At 57.4% G+C, this 23,587-nt stretch overlaps 1 protein-coding gene across 5 annotated transcripts in view; it reads left to right on the top strand.

The window, feature by feature from the left end:
- Positions 1–23,283, top strand: part of Agpat3 (1-acylglycerol-3-phosphate O-acyltransferase 3) — an 80,713-nt gene extending 57,430 nt beyond the window's left edge. For all 5 annotated transcript variants that reach the window (XM_046438982.2, XM_046438984.2, XM_046438983.1 and 2 more), the window contains 8 exons: positions 1,709–1,935; positions 6,353–6,522; positions 7,418–7,579; positions 8,234–8,387; positions 8,878–8,980; positions 12,021–12,096; positions 17,247–17,445; positions 18,453–23,283. In XM_046438982.2, the coding sequence (XP_046294938.1) occupies positions 1,758–1,935; positions 6,353–6,522; positions 7,418–7,579; positions 8,234–8,387; positions 8,878–8,980; positions 12,021–12,096; positions 17,247–17,445; positions 18,453–18,541 (1,131 nt within the window). In that variant the 5' untranslated portion in view covers positions 1,709–1,757 and the 3' untranslated portion in view covers positions 18,542–23,283. The remainder of the gene's footprint in view (positions 1–1,708; positions 1,936–6,352; positions 6,523–7,417; positions 7,580–8,233; positions 8,388–8,877; positions 8,981–12,020; positions 12,097–17,246; positions 17,446–18,452) is intronic.
- Positions 23,284–23,587: the final 304 nt, after the last annotated feature.

Raw genomic sequence — 23,587 nt, forward strand, 5'->3', positions numbered from 1 at the left:
CAACACACCCCGGGGCAGGGGCACGGTGTGGCAATGGGTGAGGCGGTCATCCAGCAGGTATCTTAGGATAGCCAGGTGGAGGTGCTCCTGAGAGCAGCCGGCTGAAGTTAGCAAGTGAACAGAAGATGTCCCCCAGCTCGGGGTCTGGCCACAGCACATGGTGAAGTCATCACCTGAGCATGGGGGGGGGGGAGGTTGATGGCCCAGCAGGGGGTCAGGTGGCTGGGAGCCTGGCAGACAGGTGGCAGGACACTGTCTCAGCTTGGGGTGGATGAGTTGGGGTGGACTTGCTGCCATAACTAGGCCCCGGGGCTGAAGTCAGCTGGGCAGCCAGCTGGGCCTGTCTGTCCTCGGCAAGGTTCCCACGAGCCTTGGAGACTGCGACCTTGAAGTTGGACTCCAGGCACCGAGTTCCAGACAGCAGAAAGGAGTGGGGTGTGGCACTTGGGCTGTGAGAGCAGGGACAGAGAGGGTGGCAGGGGCTCGGGCGGTCCTTCAGGGCCACATACATGGGGGCAGCCTCCACACAGCAGGGCTGGGGAACTCCTGTGACAGCCCTGTCCACTCAGACACTGGGATGCAAATGGGCGTGATCTCCAGGCTGGATGCAGCCCTAGGGCCCCCAGCAGGTGGGGCATGGTGGTGGCCCTGGGAGGGCCACCCAGGGACTGCAGGTGAGGCCTGCACCACCCTGACGGCCAGGCCAGGACCCCTGAGCCTTTGCAAAACAAGAACAATTGGTCTGTCGGGAGCCTGTTTGGTGTTGCTAGCTTGGAGACCAAAGGGCACAGCCCATGGTCTCACCGTGGTGGCTCTTGGCGCCTGGGCTTGTCAGAACGCACCACACTGCACCTCACGCAGTGAGCGTGATGTGTCTGTGAGCCACACCTCGAGGTGCTGGCTCCACATCAGGCTGCTGGGGCGCTATTGAGGGCAGACACCAGCTCAGCCTTGAAGCAGGGCAGAGAACCTTATTCTCTGGCAGGCCAAAGGGCAGCAACCAAGTGGCCTCTGCGCCCTTCAGCCCCCAGCAGGAGCTACAACACATCTATTATAGCCCAGACCACCACAAAACCACAGGCAGAGGAGGAAGTGGGTCGGAATAACCCAGTTCTAACCCAGGTTAGGGGACACTGCACAAGAATAAAAGCCTCTGCGCATGGCCACACAGGTGTGCTTAGCAGGAGGCGGGTTATGGAGGCGGGGTTCTCACGCGGAGTCTAGGGTAAGACGAGTCGTCTGCTCAAGGCATGTATAGCTTGGCCCACCGCCAGGCTCCTGAACCTTCCCTGGAGATGGAACCGCAGGAGTGGTGTGGAGCCTGCTCCAGGGCACCAGGGCAGCTGTGCCAGTGAACCAGCTGGCTTTAGGACCTGCTTATTCTGGCCCAAGTGCAACAGCCCAGCCCCTGGGGCTTTGGGGCCAGAGAGCCAGTCAGGCTCCATGATGGCTGCACAGCTGCCCTGGCCTGCCACTTGTGCTCCAGACTGCCCAAGGGACCCCTGTCCTCAGGGGGTGGCTGCTGGACCTCAGGCTGTGCCCATGGACTCTCAGACCTCATGGCCTAAACTGGGCTCTGGCTCACCTGCCAGGCTCCTGTGTGACTCTGAGTCAGGCACCCAACCTTTCTGTGTTTCAGTTCACTGACAGTCAGGTAAAGTCAGAACAGTGTCCGCTGTCTGGTGCTGATCGCTTCCTGTCCTCGCAGGACTGCTGTGCTCAGCGAAGGACCCTGCGCCCGCCCCTGAGCAGCGACCATGGGCCTGCTCGCCTACCTGAAGACCCAGTTCGTGCTGCACCTGCTCATCGGGTTTGTCTTCGTGGTGAGCGGCCTGGTCATCAACTTCACCCAGCTGTGCACGCTGGCGCTCTGGCCCATCAACAAGCAGCTGTACCGCCGCCTGAACTGCCGCCTGGCCTACTCACTCTGGAGCCGTGAGTGTCCGCCCGCCCTCTCCTCTAGGGGTCCGTGCAGCTTTTGGCCCCTCTGCCCCTCCCTGAGGCTGGGCCTGAGGAGCAGAGCAGGTGTGGCCTGAGCCCTCTCCAGTGGAGGGACTGAGGGGCTGCTCCGTGCTGTCCGAGTCACTCCTGGCAGCGGATCTCAGTGCAAGCCTTAGCTGGGCTGAACCATGTTGTGTCCACCCGTGGGAACATCGGGACCCCGAGAGGCCGATCCACCTGGTTTAGTGCTGGGGATGTCTTCGAAGAAAAGTGAAGACAGCCGTCAGCTCAGCCTCCCTGCCCAGCTCCCAACACGCAGCTGGTCTGGCTGCCCGGTACCAGAGCCTGGCGGAGCAGACCTCAGGCACGCCACGCTCCTGAGCGTACTGCAGTGTGCGTCACCAAGAGAAAAGGACCGGACTGCCCTTAAATAATGTGTGTGGGGGGTGTCCGTCTGTCCATCTGCACGTGCTAGCGCACATGTGTGCACCTGTGCACAGACCCCACCCCCACCCCCACCCCCGCCATCTGCAGGATGGCAGAGAGCTGCTCGCGCCAGCCCAGGGGCGCACGGGCAGGCACGTCCTCACAGGGAACATGGCAGTGCTGTTGGCAGCTCTGGTGGTTTGGTTTTGGGTCCAGTTACTCCACGAAATAGGCACACAGGCTAGAGATCTGCAGGAGCACCTGTGCGGACAGGTGCCCTCATGGTACCACATTCATTTTGGTGCAAAGCTGGCAGTAAGCCTGGTGCCCTTGGTGGGGACTGCACGTGGCTGTCCCCGCAGTGGGAGCCCCCATGGACACCAGGAGCACCTCTGCTGGTAGCAGCTGTCTGCCAAACACTAAGTGAAAGCAAGGTTCACCACAAAGTTCAGGTGTGCTGTCGTTTGTGTTTTGTGGTTTTTTAAGACATCGTGCGTGGGTGTGCATGTGAGTGTGGCAGGGTGCGTGACATGCTGCCAGAGAGGTGTTCAGGGAGGCACAGGAGGGGTTTCTCATCTCCCTTGCACGGCCTGCTCCTCAGGTGTCTGGGCATGTGTGTCTGAGTGTGTGCAGGGGGAACGCGTCCCCTGGCCATGCCTCAACCCCCACCCTGCTCAGGAGCCACAGTGGCTCCCTGATCCACTGCCTCAGATACCCAGCCTCACCCTCCCTTCAAGATAAGAGACCGCAGCTCCTCTGTGGGAAGGGAGAATTAGGAACCTGCTGTCCAGCACCTGTGAGTGAGTGTGAGTAGGCTTGGTAGAAACGCACACTGAAGGGGCAGCATTAGTGAGGACTGAATCAGACTCCCATTTCCAATAGCGTTCAGAAGCAAAACATAAAACAACCCAATCTTTAAGGAAAGGAAACCTCTCAGCAAAAACGGAGAGAGTCAGGTTAAAGTAGGGTGCTCATATTCAGGCCCCGATAGCAGGCAGCCGCCATGGAGGGGAGCCCACACCACCTGGGGGCATGCACAGAGGGTCGCCAGCGCTGGACTCCGCAGAGTGGGCGGTACGGGCTCTGCAGGCTGGAGAGCATGCAGTTCACACCCATGGTCAAGGGCAGACCCCAACTGCAGACTTGAAACTACCAAGACCAAATTGAGAAGGAACCAAGAAGAACTTAGATAAATGAAAATCGTAGACTAGACTTTAAAAGTGAAAACTCGATGGGTCGATTTGACATTGCGTTAGTCCCACAGAACAACAATGTACCATCCAGACACAGCAGAGGAGCTGGAGATGGGAAGTAGGGAAGGACATTAAAAGAGATGGCATGAATGTCCTTGTCACGGGGTTCGGGTTCCCATCCCAAGGAGGGGGGGCAGGTTGGAGCACATAGGAAGAGGTGGTGGCTGAGAATTTCCCCATGCTGACGAGAAGACGGTTCTGCAGGTGCAGGAAGCAAACACGTACAGACCTCGCAGGAAAAAACACAAATGTGCACCTGGGCACATCGGGGCAAAATCACCAGCCTGAGGTAGAGGGGCCTTCAGTGTGCCGGGAGGAATGTGGGAGACCCGTCAGGGCAGGCAGGGCCTCACAGCACTGCAGGAAGAGGGCCCGACGTCCTCCGTCTGCAGAGGCCAGACTCCAAACCTCAGCTCCAAACCTCTCATCTGTGAAACAGACCCGATCCCACTCCGCTGTGTGGTGGAGTTAAAGGAACACACAGAGCAGCTGTCCTGCAGTGGTCAGGGAACCCCTACTGCTATCGGGCACAGAGACGGCTTGGTCGTTGTTCGAGGACAGCAGCCATTTGAATGAGGGGGACGTTAAGTCAGCTGACTGAATCTCCGTTGCCGGCTCTCAAACTGAAGGGAGGCCAGCTCTGCAAAACGCCCTCCCCAGACACCTGTACTCTCCCTTCACAAGAGCAAGCAGCAGCAGTGGCCTGAGAGCCACCAGCAGCTGAGGGGTGAAGACAAGGCGCGGCGGGTGATGGGGTGCTGCTAGCATTAGACAGGAAGGGAATTCCTGGGTGGGGGGCAGTGTGGGTGACCCTGAGGACGTGGTGTAGAGTGAAGTAAGCCGTCACTGGAGACAAATGCTGCGCACCTCAAGTGCCAGGAAGCAGGGTGTGCACCGAGAGGGGAGGGGCAGCAGCTGATCGGGGTGCGTGACAGGTCCCAGTGCCCGCTGTGCCTCCAATGGCCGTGCTGCACTAGACACTTGAACGTGCAGTAAGAGGGCAGATCTCATGTGGAGAGTTCCTACTGCAATTAAAAGAAAAAGTCCCCGTCTAGCAGCATGCACCGTGAACAGCAGCCCCCAGCCCGTGTGGCCTGCGCTCCCAGGAGCCAGGCCCGGGGGGCCCTCCCCCAGTTAGGTCGGAGTGTGCTGGTGGGAAACAGCCAGAGCCACGCCACCAGGTCCTGTCCGTGTCCACCCCAGGTGGCCCTGCTGGAGAGGGGAAGCCGGTCAGCGGTGCCCTTCTCAGATGCGCAAGCCAGACACCGCCTTGGCCACCTTTGTTTTCTTTTCAGACAGTTTTACCGAGTCAAAAGTCCCCACTTAGCGTGCCTGGCCCCATGGTGGGGCCCCACCAGGCTCCTGCCTGAGCATCTCTGCCCAGAACGAAACCTGGGGCCTTAAGGGTCATTCCTCAGCCCGCCCTGGCCCAGGCAGCCCTGAACTGCTTTCTGTCCCTGTGGTATGCCTGTCCGTGTCACAAGGTGGAATCACAGTAGGTGCAGCAGCCTCAGAACTCAACCCTTGCTGTGGCTGAGCTCCGCCTGTGTGCCCGGACAGCAGCGGGGGTGTGGGTGTCGGCCACGGGCTGCGCAGCCTGCGGCTTCCCAGGCACATGCCAGGTGGAGCTGCTGGCCTAGGTCGTGTGTGCTGGGGACCGTGGCTGCAGACCCACCCGTCTGCTTTCCAAGGCAGCTGCACGATTTGACGTCACACCATGAGTGCACGAGGGTCCCAGTCCCCACAGCCTCGCCTACGCTCGCTCTTGTCTTGGTGGCCGTGAGTGCTCTCTGGACTGTGTCCTGCTGGTTCTTGGCAGAGGAGTCGGCGGGGGCTCCCTCGGGAGCCATCAGTTATCGTCCTCTGCTAGTCCTGCACCTGGAAGCTGTCCTGGTCCTTTGAGGTCACCCTTCTCAGACAGCTGGCTGTGGGTCTGGCTCCAGCTGCCCTCCCATGTGCAGACGGGTGCCTGCCCCCCACCCCCTCCCGGGCTGCACAGATGCAGGGTCCTTACCACAGAATTCTCTAGACCCCGAGTTCTCTTGAGAGTGAATGTGTGCATCCCATGAGCCCTCCAGGAGGAGACACGGTGGATGCCACACGCCTGGGTTGTCCTGAAGCAGCCACCGTCCTGCAGGCTTTGTGCGGACGGTGGTGGACGACGTGGAGCTCTCAGTGAAGGTGACCGCCCAGGTTCCGGGGAGCCTGCTCCGGTGCTCCCGCCCAGAGCCCAGGAAAGAACCCGGCAAACTCCTGTTGCTCTTTGTTTCAAAAGTCAGAGACACAATGTAACAGGAGAGTGGACCCCAGAGAGAGCCTGGCAGGGGTTGCTTTTCCATGGTCCTGTGTGTGGGGCTGCGGCTGTCACCAGCTCTCGGGCTGGGCCCCACTTAGTCCTGGGTCCCGCCTCTGCGCTGCAGGCTGGTACGGTCCCTGTGAGCAGCCGTGCAGCTGTGCCTGCCCGTCACCTTTCACCTTGAGAAAGCTGGGTTGGGAAACTTGTTAATATAAGTCCTCAAAACTTAGTTTGGGCAGAAAATCCTCCTCTAGTGAGAATACTGTGCCGCAGTCTGGCTGGGCACAAAATCACTCGGCTATGGCTCTTAGCAATACTGGCCCTGCAGGCACTCCCAGAGCATGCCAGAGACTGCGGGGGACATGGCTGCCTGCACCAGAGGTGGCCCTGCCCATGGTCAGGGCTGCACAGTGCCAACTCCGTCCTCTGCCCACAGAACTGGTCATGCTCCTGGAGTGGTGGTCCTGCACGGAGTGCACTCTGTTCACCGACCAGGCCACGGTGGACCACTTTGGGAAAGAGCACGTGGTCATCATCCTCAATCACAACTTCGAGATCGACTTCCTCTGTGGGTGGACCATGTGTGAACGCTTTGGCGTGCTGGGGGTGAGCAGGGCGCCCCAGGGAGGCCCTGGGAATGAGCAGTGGGTTCCCAGGGAGGTGTAGGGGGGTGAGCAGCGGGTTCCCAGGGAGGTGTGTGGGGGGGTGAGCAGCGGGTTCCCAGGGAGGTGTGGGGGGTGAGCAGTGGGTTCCCAGGGAGGTGTGGGGGGTGGGCAGCGGGGCCCCAGGGAGGTGGGGGGGATGAGCGGTGGGGTCCCAGGGAGGTGGGGGGGATGAGCGGTGGGGTCCCAGGGAGGTGGGGGGGATGAGCGGTGGGGTCCCAGGGAGGTGGGGGGGATGAGTGGTGGGGTCCCAGGGAGGTGTGGGGAGTGAGTAGCAGGGCCCCAGGGAGGTGTGGGGTGGGGGAGGGGTGAGCAGCTCGGTACCAGGGAGGTGGGGGGTGAGCAATAGCAATGTGGGTGGGCTTTCCTTCCTTGGAGATTTTCAACCCGGATTCCTCGGAGCTAGGCAGTGAGTGGCCGATTCACAGGGCCTGTCTGCAGGATGCCCTCCACAGTCCCCACCTGTTCCTGGAACTAGCTGTCAGCTCATTTCTCATGGTTACCTTCTCCTATTGGACGATGGCACCTGAGCTCACGGAATTGCTCTCACTAGCTGAGTGGCTGCAGACAAACGCAAACACCACTGAGGCAGGATGAGGGGGCTTCACTGTAGCAAAAGCCTGTGGCTGTCTCAGGAAGCCATGGCACATCTGTGCCTCCAGGTGACACTGATTCAAGTCACATACACTCGCAAGGTAGGGTCCCCATGAATAGCACATGCTTTGAATCAGGAAAGCCACAACTGCAGAGCAGGTCCCTGGGGCAGGATTGCAGCTGGCCTCATGCTGCCCTGCGGTCTGCCCCCCACCATGTACACCATGGCACCTCCCCCCCCCCAGAGCTCCAAAGTCCTCGCCAAGAAGGAGCTGCTGTACGTGCCCCTCATTGGCTGGACGTGGTACTTCCTGGAGATCGTGTTCTGCAAGAGGAAGTGGGAGGAGGACCGGGACACGGTCATCGAGGGGCTGAGGCGCCTGGCTGACTACCCCGAGTACATGTGGGTGAGTGCCTGGTGGGCAGGGACTCCCGAGGGGCTGTCCTGGCTGGTGACAGCTGGCATTCGTAGCCTGCCCCTGTTCATTCCAGCAGCCCAGATCAAGGTTGTCAGGCCCCAGGGGACCTCCTGCCTCTAGTGGTGCAGACCTGGGGGCTTCCCCAGGGAGGTGGGGTGTGGTTTCCGCCACCCCACCCACCACAAGACCCTCCCCAAGCCCGCAGGCCCTGCTCAGCCTGTGCCCTTGTCTTTTTCTACATCTTCCCTCTGGTCTGTTCTTGGAAGCCTGGCTCCTTATTTAGTACGTCTAATGCCCGTGCTGTCAGGGATGGACAGACCTTCTCCACCCTGCTCAGAGGCTGCTGCCCAGAGATGCTGTCAAGTTTCACTTCTTTCTGGAGACTTCTTTCAGGAAAGCTGGGCTGCATTCCATTGCAGCTGGAAGGCAGGGTGCAGCCCTAAAATAAAATTGCATTTCAAAGAACACCACGGCTTGTCCCCAGAGTGGTTCTGTGTCTGATTCTACCAAGTCAGCAGCAAGTGCTTCGCTGTGGCTCAAGGCCGCCTGAGACCTGGATCATGCTGAGCCTGATACTTCCGGGCTTCTGTTCCAGCTGCATGCCCTGGCATAACCCTCTTGCCCCCATGTTCCATGCCCTAGTTCCTCCTGTACTGTGAAGGGACGCGCTTTACGGAGACCAAGCACCGCGTCAGCATGGAAGTGGCTGCCTCCAAGGGGCTGCCCCCCCTCAAGCACCACCTGCTGCCTCGGACCAAGGGCTTCACCACCGCAGTCCAGTGCCTGCGGGGCACAGGTAGGCGCCCCAGGGCCAGATGCAGAGCCTGCCCAACACGGCCCTCAGGTCCCTTGAGCAATAAGCAGGGACTTGTTCAAAACAAGCGTGTTTCCTGTAAACACAGGACACCAAAGCATAAAGGGGAGAATGGAGTAGGTGGGTTAGCGGTTGTTGGTCTGCAGGTCACTTTCTGAGGTGATGAGATGCTAGGTAGTGGGAAACAATTAAAATAATAAGAACTTTAATAATAAAATAATAAGAAAACGTATGTGGTGGCAGACTTCACGCAGGAGGACAGAGCAGCAATGTGTCTAGTTAGTCCGAAAGGCTGGAGGGAAAGGGAGACAGTAGGGACCCTGGAGCCAGGCGGGGATCTGAGCCCACAGCCACAGTGGGGAGCAGGCTGCATGCTCTGTGGGTAGAGCTGCCCAGTCGCTGTCCCTTGGGCAGCAGCACCACCCTGCAGAGTCCCTGTCCATCCGCTCACCAACCTGTTTCTCTTCCTCAGTTGCAGCTGTCTATGACGTGACCCTGAACTTCAGAGGAAACAAGAACCCGTCTCTGCTAGGGATCCTCTATGGGAAGAAGTACGAGGCGGACATGTGTGTGAGGTGAGCCCCCTCCCACCCCTGCTCCTGCCAGGAGCCCAGGCTGCACAAGCCTCAGGGCACATCACAGTGTCAGAACTCTGCAACAGCCCTGTCCTACCTGAGCCGGAGGCCTTCCATAGGTCATGTCCAGGCCTGGGGGCTTCAGGCCATCCACTGGAGAACGTGGGACAAAGGGAGGAATAGAGGGGCCTGTGCGTCCCCAGCTGTGTCTGCCCTGGGCCAGCACAAGGCTCCTCTCCTGCCCCTCCCTCCACCCTTGGAAGCCCAGGCGGATCCCTAGGAGTAAAGCTCCCTGACCCTCCCTGGTGTGCTGCAGGTCTGGCCAGGGTCAGAGGTCTGGAGCCCCAGGTGCTGACCACTGACCTCCCGTGGAAGGGCGAGAGCCTGGTCTCCTCCCTGGTGGGCTATGGGGCCCCTGCAGAGCCTTCTGGTGGAGAGCACCTGGCCCCTGAAGACACCAGTCCAGGGAGGGCTTCAGCAGGGTCCAGGAAGGCAGGGCCTGTTCAGATGCCATGTTGAGTGTTAGGGCTTCAGAACACTGTGCCCAGCCCTGTCCTGTGAGGCTCAGGAAGGATGCTTCTTATCCCCATTCACAGAGCGCCCTGTGCCATCGCCACTCCTTGGTGGCCCCAGTCTCTCTGGCTCCTGAAGAGAAGGTGACCCACCCGAGCCCCGATTCGAGGCCTAGGTGTGTCTGAGTTAGCCACAGGTGTCGTCCCAGTGGGCCTCCTTATCTGTCTCTCCTCTGCGTGAGGGGGCAGGCAGGCCGGACGGTGCTCTGCCTCTTCTCCTTGGTGGCCCCTGGCCTTCCCCAGCCTGGCGCTCTCCTGGTTCCTGTTGGCTGTCCAGCCTTTTCTGATGGGTTCGTCCTGGTCCACCTGGGAGGTGGCACCTGCTGCCTTCATGTTAGCGAGTTTATAAAAAAATGCCAACAGCTCTTGTGTCCACACTGTGGGAAGTTCCCAGGGACAACTCGTGACCTGTACAACAGGCTCGATGACTTTCCTGGCAGTTGGCAGGCTAAGCAGAGGTTAGGGTCTCGTTGCACCCTGGGGGTGCACAAGGGGTGCGAGCCGGGCTCTCCTCCTTGTATTGCTAATCTCTGGCACAGGTATAGTAGTTCACCTGGGGCGCTGGTCAGTTCCCGTGGCCAGGTGCTCGTCAGCTTTGTGTCACTGTACAAGTACCTGAGGTCATCACCTTATAAAAAGGAAAGGCTCAGCTCGGCTGCACCTCAGTCTTCACCCACAACTGGTGGGCCGCTGTTCCAGCCTGTGGGGAGGCAGCGCCTCGTGGCAGGAGCCCGCGGCAGAGCAGAACCTCACCTCGTGGCCCCACGGCCCCCTGTGAGGCAGGGCCCCGTGACCAAGTTCCGCCCACAGCCCCCCGTGAGGTTCCCACCTCCCGACAGCCTCCCTGCAGTCCACACCTTGACAGCTGGGTCTTTGGGCGACACTCGAGACCCAAGCCCTAGCTCTAGGCTGGCGCCCAGACGAGGGTTGAGCCTTGGTGGCTCTGTCACCCTCGCAAGGAGCCTGGGGGATAAGAGGCAGAGACTGTCTGGGCAGCTGCCCAGGGCCAGAGCTGCTCAGTCGCCCCTCCAGGGCTCAGCCTGGAGAGGCCGCCTTGGTCTGCCCATTGCCCTTCGCGGGGTCTGTTCTGCCGTCCCACTTCAACAGCTGGGTCCTGAGAGCCCCGGGGCTCAGTGGGCTTGTCCTGGCCATGTCGTCCTTCAGAGCAGCTCCATCTAGCGGTCCAGCGTCCCCGCCATGCATGGCCCAGGTCTTCATGCCATGGCCTTCCGCCTCCCTCTCACCCCACAGGGGCTGAAGTCCGGGAGCTGTGGCCAGACCTGGCTGGTCATCGCAGTGACCCTGAGGGCCTCTGTTCTCTCTGCTTTCTGCTTTTCACTGTTAGTTTGAAGCTACGATACAGCTGATTTGGCCCCGTTAAGTCCACTGAGCCTGGTTGGCTCTCAGGGCAGCTGACCTGCCCCACCTGTGGCTTCAGTGCTGCTCTTCCTTAGCCAGGTGACCATGCAAAGCTACGGCGGAGCTGAGCAGAGGTACAGCTGCCCCCCTGCGAGTGACGCGGGTCATCTCCTCTGCTGCCCTTCTGTGTGCAAGGACTTGTGCGCCTTCCCAGAGGGAGGGGGAGCCAGTCCTGGGGCAGAGGCTGTTGCACCTCCTGCCTGTGCCCTGGTGAGATAGGTGTGGCCCCTCCCACGGGCCACTGCTCCTCCTGCTGATGAACACTGAAGTACTGAACCGTCTTAATGGGATCTTAGTGACTTGCACTTTCTGTTTATTCAACGTCCAACTTACTTTCGACATAGGAGCTGTGGTATGTCACATATGGAAATTTCTCTAGTTATTGTCAGGCTTTACCTGCGTACCCCTCTTCCCCTGCAAACGGCCCCCAGGGCTGGCGACGCAGGAGTAGATTTGGATGCAGCAGGTCAAGACTTCATCTGAAGCAGCTGTTGGGAGGCTAGTTTAAAGCTGCTCCGTTTTTTCCTTTCCACATTTGAAGCGAGTAGGTTCCCCTTGTGAAGAAGTGACCTTCTTTCCCTAATGAAAGATGTTTTCACTCAAAGAACGAGCATGTTACTGGGCACAGTGGCGCATGCCTGCAATCCCAGCAGCTCGGGAAGCTGAGGCAGGAGGATTGAAAGTTCAAAGCCAGCCTCAGCAACTTACCAGGACCTTAACAACTCCGTGAGACTCTGTCTCTAAATAGAACATAGAAGAGGTCTGGGGACCTGGCTTAGTGCACCTGGGTTCCATTCCCAGTACCAAAAAAAGGCGGGGAATTGGGGGGCTTGTTGGAAGACCCAGCCTCCCAGGTTAATGTGAGGTGGCCTTCACAGGGGACGGGCTCATGCTCTGTGGCTGGGTCACTTGTGGTTGTCCCCAAGCCTAGAGGCATCCCTCAGCCTCTCTGGGTGCCCAGCAGAGTCAAGACTGCAGTGGACTTACAGTGTGTGCCTAAGAACCGGCGTCCCCTGTCACTCACTCTGCTCTCGGTCCCAATGAAACAGGAGGTTCCCGGTGGAGGAGATCCCTCAGGATGAGAAGGGGGCAGCGCAGTGGCTCCACAGGCTGTACCAGGAGAAGGTAAGGACATCCGCTCCCCTGGGCCCCATCTCCTGGGCAGGTGTCGGGCTGGCGAGGAGGGGCAGCCGGCGGCACAGAGCACACGCTCCTCACGGGCTTCTGGTCCTCCTCTTTTTTCTTCCCTTTTCCTCAACTTCTGAGATGTTAACTAGAGGAGAAGGAGAAGGACGACGTCACGCGCACGTAAGCATGCTGAGACTGTCTCATCACACCTGTCCTGTGTACGTAAAACAGCTTCTAGGTACGGAACAGAGACACTCAAGTCCTGGATGAGATACAGACAATGCTTGAAGGCTCTTATGGGAACCACCCATGTCCTGTTCCCATCCCCCATACCCGCTTCCCATGCACTTTGAGCACACAGTACCTGGGATGTTGGGTCTCCGTTCTCAATGTGCTCGGTAGTCACTAGAGAAATTCCTGGAGCCTTTGAAAAACAGCATCTTAAATGCCCTGATAGGTTCTTAAGAAAGTAAGGGAAATCTCTGGGGACCCAAAAGGGACACATAACTGAACACCAGGGTGACCAGCCCACACACCATGTTACAACCTGGCTGCAGCATGTCCTCTGACTTCCGTGCCCTCAGCCTGGGCGTGGGACTTGTGCCAACAGGCAGCTCTGGAAGCATAAAACGTGATTCCAAGAGAATCCCCTGAAGTTGCTGAGAGAAACCAGCACCACACTGGAGGAGCACGACCCAAGCCACGCTGTCTAGCTTCGCACGGAGGAGACTCCGCAGAGATGAGCTCCTCACTCCAGTCCAGGCACTGGGGGAGCCAGACCTCCTCCAGCCCAGCAGGCTGGAAAGCCACAACCTCGACAGAGACTGATGGGCGAGCAGGGAGAAGCCCACCCAGGAGGAGGGTGTTCAAAATGAGAAGCACAAGAAAGAAGGGAAGGGGGAGGAAGGGCCATGGGAAGGCCTGAGAGCAAGCAGAGGAGCGGCAAGCGGCCAGAGAGGGCAGCCGCAGGACGGGCGTGGGCCGTGCCCAGGCTCCCCATGCCGAGCATGCACATGTGCACACATTTACATGTTCGTTATGTGCACATGCACGATAGAGCACACCCAGAGAAATGACAAAAATGACGGCAGGAATTATTTAAACAGAAATTAAAGCTACAGAAAAGCCAGTGAGATACACCAAAAGCATTTTCCGTAGGAATATTAACGAAGTGGAAAACCTTAGGCAAGAGCAGTTAATGAGATTGTGGACTGACCAGGAATGTAAAAGGAGAGCAGGGAGGAGTGAGGTGGACTCTGTGCCGTGTGCTTGGGAACTTGGAGAGAGCACATCATTTCTGTCAACCTCCCTTTATGATAAAAATGCTCCTCAACACAGTTAAGGCCAAATATGATAGCTACAGCGAGCATCATCCTGAATGGGTGGAGACCGGAAGTCCACAGTTTGCCCTAAGGCCTGGGACGAGGCAAGAAGGCCCACCCTCACCGCCCTACCCAGCTTGGCCCGAGCACTTAGTCAGGAGAAGGAAAGAAGGGCCATCACAGTGGAGAGGAGGGAGCCTACCCCATTTGCAGATGGTGTGATCTCATGAAGAGAAAAGCCTAAAGACACTATCAAAACTGTTAAGATTGATAAATTCAGTAAAGGTACAGGATACAAGATCAACGTACAGAAATCAGTATTGCTTCTATGCACCAAAAACGAACTAACTGAAAAAGAAATCCCAAGAGCAGCCCAGTTTACAACAAATAAAGCCTAGGAATACACTTAACCAAGGAGGTGAAGAATCACTACGATGAAAACTGTAGAACATTTATGAAAGAAATTAGAGACGTACACCAAAAACTAGAGACGTTCAATGTTCATGGGCTGGAGAATCAAGATTCCTGTGGGGCCACAGCCCAAGCCAGCAAGATCAAGGTGGGGGCTGCAATGCCTTACTGACTTCAAAGCACCCTTCAGAGTCCCAGGGACCCAGACAGCATGGTCCAGGAATCTCACGGGCCCTAGGCCAGCAGAACAGGACAGGGAGCCCAGGAATAAGTCCCCGTGTTTTAGCGCCCTCACCGCAGGCCTCCCCTCGGAAGAACTTACATTGGAGCAAGGACGTTCTCGCCAATGAGTGGTCATGGCAAAGCGTTCTCCTCATATGGAAGACTAAAAGCAGACCCCTGTCACCACACACCAACTCAGAGCAGGTTGAAGGCCTCAGTGTGAGCCTCGAAACTGAAACTGCTACAGGAAAATACAGGGAATATGACCTGAGCGTGTCCGTGGTTTGGACAGAAGCCCAGAAGCCCAGGCACCAAAGGCAGAGTTTGACAATGGGATTCCATTCAACTAAAAAGTTTCTGGACAGCAGAGGAAACAGTCAGCAGAGTGAAGACATAACCCAGAGGGTGGGAGAAAATGTATTCCAGCTATTACCTGAGAAGGATCAATAATCCACAATACTGTCATTCAAGCAGTTGAGTACTAGGAAAAGAATCCAGTTTAAAAATGGGCAAATGATCTGAAAGGATGTGTTTCAAGAGAAGGTCTGCAAACGACCAACAGTACATGAAAACATGCTCAGCATCAGTAATGACTGGGAAGCGCGGATCAAACCACAGTGGCATCTCGCTCTAGTTAGGACAGCTCTTGTCAACAAGACCGAAGACAAGCCTGTTGTTGAGGATGTGGAGAGGGGACGCTCATACACTGTTGGTGGCAACATAAATGGTACAGTTGTTATGGAGAACAGTACGAAGAGTCCTCGGAAAACTAGGCATAGGGTGGTGGGCAGCTCAGTTGCAGGGGCATCCTAGAACACATGAGGCCCAGGTTCCACGGCCAGCCCACGAGGCAGGGAGGAAGGGGGGGACTTGAAATGGCACCACGCAGCCTCACACCCACCCCTGGGAAAGGGAGACACCTGCACCCCTGGTCTATCACAGTGCTCATCAAGTAGCCAAGATGTGGGGTGGACCTAGGTGTTCCTCAGTGGATGTACCCAATATGACACTACTCACCCTAAAAACTATTACAACCCTCATTTGAGTAACAGAGATGGAACTTGAGGACAGGGTGTTGGTTGAAAAAAGTCAGGCATAGTAGGACAAATACCATGTGTTCTCACTCAGATGTGAGCTCAAACAGAAAGCTCAGAGGTAGAGAGTTCTGAGATGCTAGGGAGGCAGGGGATAAGGAGGGTGGAGAGAGGATGCGTGCAGATGGATAAGAGACACCCTACCACGAGCACAGCAGTGATTAATTATGTGTTTCACAGTCAATAGTAGAAAGGGGTTTGACTATTCCCACCATGAAGAAATGATAAGTGTTTGAGTGACGGATGGGCATTTCCTGAGCTGGCCATCACACACTGCAGGCATGTACTGAGACCTCACCCTGCGGCCCATAACCATGTGCACTCATCACGTGTCCTCCAAAATGTGAGGGCCAAGTGTGGGCCCCTAAAGCAGCGTGATTCTCACAAGAAGAAAAGACAAATGGAAATAGTGTGTCCTGCATCCTGTAGCTGCACGGCTGTGTCTGTCTGGTTACACCAAGTGCTAAGAAAAGTGCCTCTGGTCTCAGGTCACGATTTGAAATTCTGGAACTCCTAAGTGGAGTGACGCTTGCCAGCAGCAGTACTGGTCAGCAGGAAATTAGAAACAGTCCAGAAGTTCATTATTAGGAACTGTCACGTCGTGTTCGTCTGTCCGGTTGATGTGACATGATAGTTAAAATGAATGAACTACATGTGCTGTCAGCACAGCTGGATCTTGGGAATGTGCCTGTGGGAAAGCAGGCTGCGGGATGCTCGCAGCGTGTCCATCTCCCAGGACGCTGTGGAACCTGCAGGCAGTGCCGGGCACCTCTGTTCATGCACACAGTGCATGGCGACGCGGGTGAGCTGGGCGCAGCCCTGTCCTCCCCCTCTGGCATCTGTTGTCTAGAATAAGCTGAGGCCAGTGCAAGTGGGAGTTTCGACAAGGGACCCGGGCTTGGGTTTCACGTCACCTGCAGTTTTCCCAGAAGTTGTGATGCACAGTGACAGCACCTCAGTTGACTCTCAAGTCCTTGTTTTGAGGTTTGCATCAAGGACAGTGCACCACAGAGGACACAGTATCCGTGGCAGTCTTTTGTTTCTTTCTTCTTGGTCGCTGCTGTTTCTGAGGTCCATCCTGAGTGACAGACTCGGCTCCTGCCTGTAGGAGCCGGGAGGCTCCACGTGCAGCAGTGTCCATTCGAGTGGCTCCTTTTCCTGTCTGTGAATGTTGAGGCCATTTGGACTCTAACAAGAACAGTGCCAGGCGGATATGTGTGTCCAGCACAGCTGCTCCTGGCCATGCAGGGCCTCCACGAGCGGCGGGAATGGGCACAGCTGCAAGCCCGTGTTGGTTACCCCGCCCCCCATTTTCTATACCACAAAATACAACAGAATAAAATTGAATGCGAATTGAAAACAAAACTGAAAATGAAAAGGAAATAAAGTGTATGGCGTCACACTCCCCAGGCAATCACTGACATGCGCTACATCTCTCTAAATCCAGGACTACGCACGCTCATAGTCATGCGCATTCTGTGATTTTGAGGGCATCATCTGGCACTTTAACCTCTTCTGTCAGAATACTAACACTGCCACACATGTGTCCCCTTCTGGATGTGGAGCTACCTGGCGATGTGTGCTGGCGGCAGGGACCTGTTGTGGCAGACCTGCAGCTTGTCCCCCAGCCGAGCTCTGGGTACAGTGAGCCCCCGATGTCACTGTGGAGAGAGCCTGGACAGTGTTGTTGGTGGATCAGCTGTGGCCAGCTGCACCTGCATGCCACCAGCTCCTACCTCCTCCACCCTTTCCATTAGCAGAGGACGCCTCTCTGCTGACCAGGGCCTTTCAGGGGCAGGTACCGCATGGTGATAGTGCAAGACGTTCCAGGTCCAGGACCCCAGCAGGTCCCAACAGCTGCCACACCTCTCCCTTGGAGCCCATCCCAGCCAGCCCCCTGCTTGTCGTCCTGTGGGGCAGCCTCTCTGGCTTGGCAGGCTGCTTCCTGGCAGCTTCCCGGTCAGAGGACTGCGTGGTTTCTAGGACCACCGTGGTGCCATCGCTCGGCAGGACACCAGAGTCAGCTCTCGCTGTGGACAGTCCTCCTGCCTGAGCGCAGCGCGGGGCGAGCCTGACCCCGTTCTCTCCCTGCCTCCAGGATGCGCTGCAGGAGATGTACAAGCAGAAGGGCGTGTTTCCCGGGGAGCAGATCCGGCCTGCCCGGCGGCCGTGGACCCTGCTGAACTTCCTGTGCTGGGCCACCGTCCTCCTCTCCCCGCTCCTCAGCTTTGCCTTGGGCGTCTTTGCCAGTGGATCCCCTCTCCTGATCCTGACCTTCCTGGGGTTTGTGGGAGCAGGTAATGAGCACTAGGGTAACAGCCCACCGTATGGGAGTGTCCCCGCCTGCCGGCTTCGGTGCCCAGGACTGGATGACTCATCCTGGTGGCCCTGTGGGGCGGTGGCTCTCGCCCCTAAGCTGCAGGGTCAAGGAGGTCACGGGGCCATGTCCTCGGCCCACCGCTGCGGTACTTGCACTGAAACTGTCTGGTGAGGACACCATTGAGATGTCCCCAGTCACTGTGTCTGCATTCAGGCCCCTGGGGGGTGGCTGGGCTGGTGGCCTGAAGGTCCACACAGGACATTCTCATTATTCAGCCACCTCTTGAGCTTCAGTGATCCTCCTGGTGTGCCTGTCCTGATTACATCGCCAGGTGCCTGCTGGGCTTGGCCTGGCTGGCAAACGGACACCCACTGTGCATGTGCCCCTGTGGACTGTCCTTGCAAATGGATGGGCTTCTGTGGAGGGACAGTGTCCACCTGCAGGGCCCCTCCGCTGCCAGGCCCACTTCCCTAGACTGGCTCCTGGCGTGCCCTGCTTCTCCTTCAGGACAGTGGGGGGGTCCTGAGAGGTGACTGGCCTCTGCCATGGGACAGCACATTCACTTGGGACCGCCCTCAGGGGACAGGGGATGTGGCTGGTTTCATCTGAGCATCCTGCTTGTCCATCTCACCTGCTGGGGTTTTGTAAGGCCAGTCTGTTCCCGCCTCTTAGGCCCTGCTCAGAGCAGCCAAGGCTTGTACACGGGCAGGCCGGGCACCACGCAGGGGCAGGCCGGCACCACGCAGGTCGGCTGCCTCTGCCCCTGTGGGAGAAATGCCTCAGCTCTCGCCTGTGGCAGTGCAGCCCAGACCCTGCCTGCCCCCAGTGGCAGCCCAGCTCCGAGCTCACGGAGAAGCCCAAGCCCCCTCCGGTGGCCTCCCTGGATGGGGCAGGAGAGAGGGCTGGGCAGAGGAGGGAGCCCAAGCCTCGCGGCTCAGTGCAGACCTCAGCCTGACCTCTTCTTTCTCTCTCCTGTTTTTCAAGCTTCCTTTGGAGTCCGCAGACTGATAGGAGTGACTGAAATAGAGAAAGGCTCCAGCTACGGAAACCAAGAGTTTAAGAAAAAGGAATAATTAATGGCTGTGATTGAACGCACATAACCCGACGTGGTATCAAATTAACTCAATTAAAAACAGAACAACACACACAAGAGCGAGGGGAAAGAGACACTTAGAAACTATTTTTCTTATTAACTGGTGACTAATATTAACAAATAAAACTTGAGCCAAGAGCAAAGCACTCAGAAGGCCTGCGGTGAAGGCGTGCGCTCCCAGCTCCCACGTGCAGGACCCTCCCGAATCCCGGGCAGAAGCAGCTCCTCCCGGGAGCCCCTCAGGGCTGGCAGGATGGAGGAGGCCCCTGGTGTGCTCCTCAGACTCCACCTCCAAGAGGGGCCTGGGCTGCTCTCTTCTTAAACTTTGGTCGAGGTTTTGGTTTTTATCAGTCATCTCGGGAACCTACCCTGGCCCTCTTTTGCGCCCCCAGACACTGGCTCTTAAAGAACTTTCTGCTGTCCTCCCAGCGTGGGTTGACGGGCCCCAGCCCCCAGAGCTCACTCATCCCACTCGCTTTGCACCTTGGCTTCTGGGTGGTGGGAGGGCCCCAAAGAGAAAGTCCTTTCTGTGATAAGCACACACTGAATGTAAATCAGACTGATTCTGAGCAGGTCCCATGGTTGTCCTGCCTCCCCTGGGCCGGCTGTGTTCTCCAGCACCGTCTGCCCCTCCTCCTTAACCTGTGTGGAAATGCCTTCCAGCTCTTTTTAAAGTGAGTGGGCTCCTGACAGCTCCAGGGAATGCGGCATTCTCCTGTTCCCAGAGCTGTATTGTCCTGTCCCGTTCTTGTCTTCATGGCCACCAGGCTCTGCCCCCTGTACCGGGGCTGGGCTAGAGGGTCATGCAGGGCCCACAGATTAAGAGCCAGCCCTGTGGGGGCTTGGAAGGAGGCCGTCCTCTAAAGGCACGTGGCGTGGCGACAGCTGATGCCCACCTGTGGGCTGACTTGATCTCACTAGCTGGCCTCTGGCTGGCCTTCCTGATGGAAGCCAGGGTGGGGCCTCCCTCCCCTCCACGAGGGGCTACCCTGTGTCCCGGGGAGGGCCTGCCTCTGTCCAGGCACATGTCATCTCACCAGGCCTGTGCCCACAGTGCCCCGCCCCCACCTTGGTGACATCCCTGAGTGTCCCCACAGGACAGGGTGTTCTCACCGAGGTCCCCTGGGCCCACCGGGAATGCTTCCTCCTGCAGCACAGGTAATGCACGCTGGGCTTGGTGAGGGCAGCTGCTGGGTGGACAGGAGTGTGTCAAGCCCCTCCTGGCTTCCAGTGAACCCAGGCCTCCTTGGCTACTGTCCACCCTGTCCACCACCTGCATTGGGCTTTTGTCTTGAACCTTGAACTGGCTCTTTTAAAGTCACACTCCCTTCATTTTTTTAGCAGGGGGGGTGGGGGAACGGGTGTTCTCTCTGATACATTGTAACCAGCATTCTGAACACAGGCAGAAATGGAGGAAAGGCCTGGAGAAGATACGGACTGAGTGAGAGTGACCGTGCCTCGGCCCTCAGTGCTGGGGGAGATTGGGCGAGGTGGTGCCTCCTCTCTAGGGGACGCTTCTGAGCCATGTGGTCTGTGTGGAAGGCAGAGGGGAGCCCCCGTGGGCGTGTGCGGGCTGGTGAGTGACAGGGAGTGGCACGTTCCTTGTGAGGATGGCGGGCAAACCAAGCAAGACAAGAGGAGACACTGAACCTCTTCCCTCGGCCTCACCCGTCTCTCCCGGCCTCCTCCTCTGCACAGAGCCGGGTGCCCCTCTGGGTGGCCCCACCCTGAGGTTTCTTTTCTTCCCGTGCTGGCTGCTCCTCTCTCTGCCCCTGGTTAGGTCTGCTCACTGACACCTAGGAAATCCCAAGGGAAAAAGGCCAAGGGCACTACATGCACGTCCATGCCCCAGGAATGCCAGTCTCCCATTCTGCCATGAATCAATAGCTCTGGCTTCCCAGAGAGTCTCCCTCCCTTTGAAATCAATATGTAATGTAAATTCCGCATTGAGTCCATGAGCGAACCGTGAGGGATCCAGGCACAGGCTTTACCTCTGCCGTGGAGAGGCTGGTGACCGCAGCCCAGCATGCACATCTAATACGAGCCTTCTGAGAGCAATAAAAACTACACCGTGAATGTTTGGGGGGTTTTGTATTGTTTTTTGAGGGTTCTGGATTTTGCTTTCCATTTGCTTCAGAAGGAAAGGGGAGGAGAGCCCCTTGATTTTAAATTAAATGAGTCTCTGCACGGTGCTTTTCTCTCTTCCTTCACGCTCTACTTCTGAATCCAGTCGTTTCTGATGTCATGTCCAAGTTCAGGCTGTGTTCGGGCAGAAGCAGTCCGACGGCCCTCAGACATTGTGCTGGTTGTGGTGTGGGGGAGCGTCCCAGGCCCCGAGTGGCTCATGTCCTCCGGGGCTACGGGTAGGGAGGTGCTGCCCGCTGCCCCGTGGCTCATGGTGCTCCTCCAGAGCCCGGCACCTGGCCGGCTGAGCTCAGCCTGGGACGTGGTCTCATGGGCTGTCTGCTCAGGCCCAGGAGCAGGTGCCCTAGGGACTCCATCCTCAGCCTTCTGCTGCGGCCAGTTTGTGGAGTCGCCCCCACAAGCCAGCTCAGGCAGACTCTGATGCCGTGGAGCAGGGAGGAAGCGGCAGCTCTTTGGGCCTCTCTAGGGAGCTGTGTGGTGCCTGGCATGTCACAGTGCCTTTGTGCAGCTGCCAGTGTCTAGGGACCTTGTGCTCTTCCCCAGGGGTTTTCTACTAGTGTCCTAACAGTGGTTGTCCCCAGGGCTCAGGGAGAGAAGCTGGGGACAGCTGAGTGGTCAGAAGGGAAGGCACTTCCTCCACGGGGACACTCTCTCCTCCCAGCAAAGGCCTTGAGGAGCTCTGAAAAGGCTTCTCACTGATAAGCCGCTAACCCAGAGAAGGGGGCCACACTGCTGCCTGTGCTTGGTGGTGGCTACCCAAGGCCCAGCCTGGTGAGGTGCTGTGAGGTCCCTGTCCTCAAGGAGCAGAGCTGGCTTGAGGAATTGAGCTCTGAATATATAAACCACTGAGCAACCCGACCAGCACCATACAGCACTTTCTTATAAAAAACAATGCCGGTCATTACCACCAACCAGTTCTGAATCTGCCTGTCTGCCCCGTCCTCCCCTCTGCGCCGGCTGGAGAACCCCCCCTGGCCCTGGTCTGTTCGGGGTGTTGCTGAGCACTGACGCTGAAGAAAAGGCAGTGGCCGGACCCAGCTGTGTGTCACGCTCTTGTGTCATTTACGAGATGTCAGGAGGCCACCGTGCCCCTGGGGACTACCAGCTAAATCTGATTCCTGGAGATGAATGTGGCTCTTTCTGCATGTTGCTTTGTCTCTGCCTGAGACCTTATAGGACAGGCCAAGTGACACCCTCCTAGCCTTGCTGACTGTCTTCTGGATCGTGCCACCCAGGCATACCTGCTGCTGCAGACCCCTCCCCGCTGGCCGGCTGCATGTGGTCCCTGCATGCATCTCTCGTGCTGAGCGGTGTAGCGTGGCAGATTCTGACCCTTCTACAGTGTGACGAGGCTCGGGGTTAAGACGGCGAGTCTGATGCACCCGCCTACCTTCTTTCTGGAAACGGCGTGTCCCTGGTCCCCGGGCCTGCCCCTTTCTCTAGTGGGCTGGCTCCCAAGCCCAAGGCAAGCCACCCCAGAGCAGCTTGGGCCTGAGGGGTACACCACTGATCTGGGCTTTGGCTTTATCCCAGAACACTGCTGGGGACTGCCCAGTGGGTACTGACACATGGGCTCCAGACTCTGTTGTATCAGGGCCAGGGACAGATTTTGGGTAAAATGTCACCCTGCAATCTGTTTGCTGGAGAGGGGAGGGCATGTATGAGTGAGGTTTGTTACAAGCATTTGCGGCTTCGGGGGAAATGGCAGCATTCTCGTCACCTGCTCCGAGAGCACTCTTGGGAGCCCAGGAGGTCACCGGAGAAGCTGACGTGAGTCAGCCTGGGCAGCAGCCACACGGGCTCTTCACAGATGACGGGTTGTTGCAAATCGCTTTGTGCTGACAAGGTCACCTGGAGCTCTCTTTTCTCCTTAATTTTTCAGATTAACTTTTTGTTGCAGAAGTATTTAGACAGCAATTGAACTGTGAATGAGATACTGAAATGCACTAAATTGTATTAAATTAAACTGGAGTTACTTGATCCAATGAAGACATGCATCTGCTCTAGTTGTATTTATTGTCTCAGAATTGTATGTTGTGACAATCAAATGTTCCTTGCCTCCATGCCAGGAGACGCCACTGGCTTCTTAATCCTGAGGATTGCCAGCAAGCGCGGACTCCACACGAACATCTCTGGAAAGCCACGCAAACCACGACTGCAGTGCCGCGTGGCAGACGTTGGGGTTCTTTTTCTATCCTTGAAAAATTGCCATGCCCGACGTCATCGCCACTTTCAAAGGGATACATTGTATACAGGGTGCAAATGTATTATAGGGTGTTTCCTTTTGTATACTTCATTTTTACAAGTTTTGCTACTCACGAGCTTTGTGTAGTCGAGGAGAGGTATTTTGGTGTGTGGAAACTTGTCGGTCGGGGTGGGGGTGACTTAGACTTCATAGGCCCGTGTCCCCAAGGACTGGCGGTGCTGTTCTGCAGGGCCGCATGGAAGGCTGCGTGAGCGGCACTCTGCTCTCGTGCGGTGGTATTTTCTGGATAAATGCTGCAGGCATCGTTCTTGTTTGTTAGAAATGCTGCTGTGAAGGAGAGAGAAAATGTCCACAATACAAGAGAAAGTGACTCTTGGCCTCCTTTCGTTTCTTTATTTCTGGTCTGCACAGATCTTTCTAGGGGGGAAGCAGAGGGCCACCGGGCGGTCCCTGTGCCCTGGCTCTGACCTGGGAGCCACACAGCTGAGGGCACTGCCCTGTCTCTCCCTGCTGCGCCGGTTGCTTTCTGGAAGGGAATCAAGGGTCACGTGGCAGAGAGCACCAGGATGCTCAGTGGCACGTGTGAGCTGAGAGACCCACCGTCCAGGCTGGGCTTTAAAGGCCATCAAGGATGAGGGGTTTTCCAGAGCAGGCGTTCAAATATTAAAAATTGAT

This window comes from Marmota monax, unplaced genomic scaffold (assembly GCF_021218885.2).
Source record: "Marmota monax isolate L192 unplaced genomic scaffold, Marmota_monax_Labrador192_F-V1.1 WCK01_AAM20220418_F8-fsc00125, whole genome shotgun sequence".
Lineage (NCBI taxonomy): Eukaryota > Metazoa > Chordata > Mammalia > Rodentia > Sciuridae > Marmota > Marmota monax.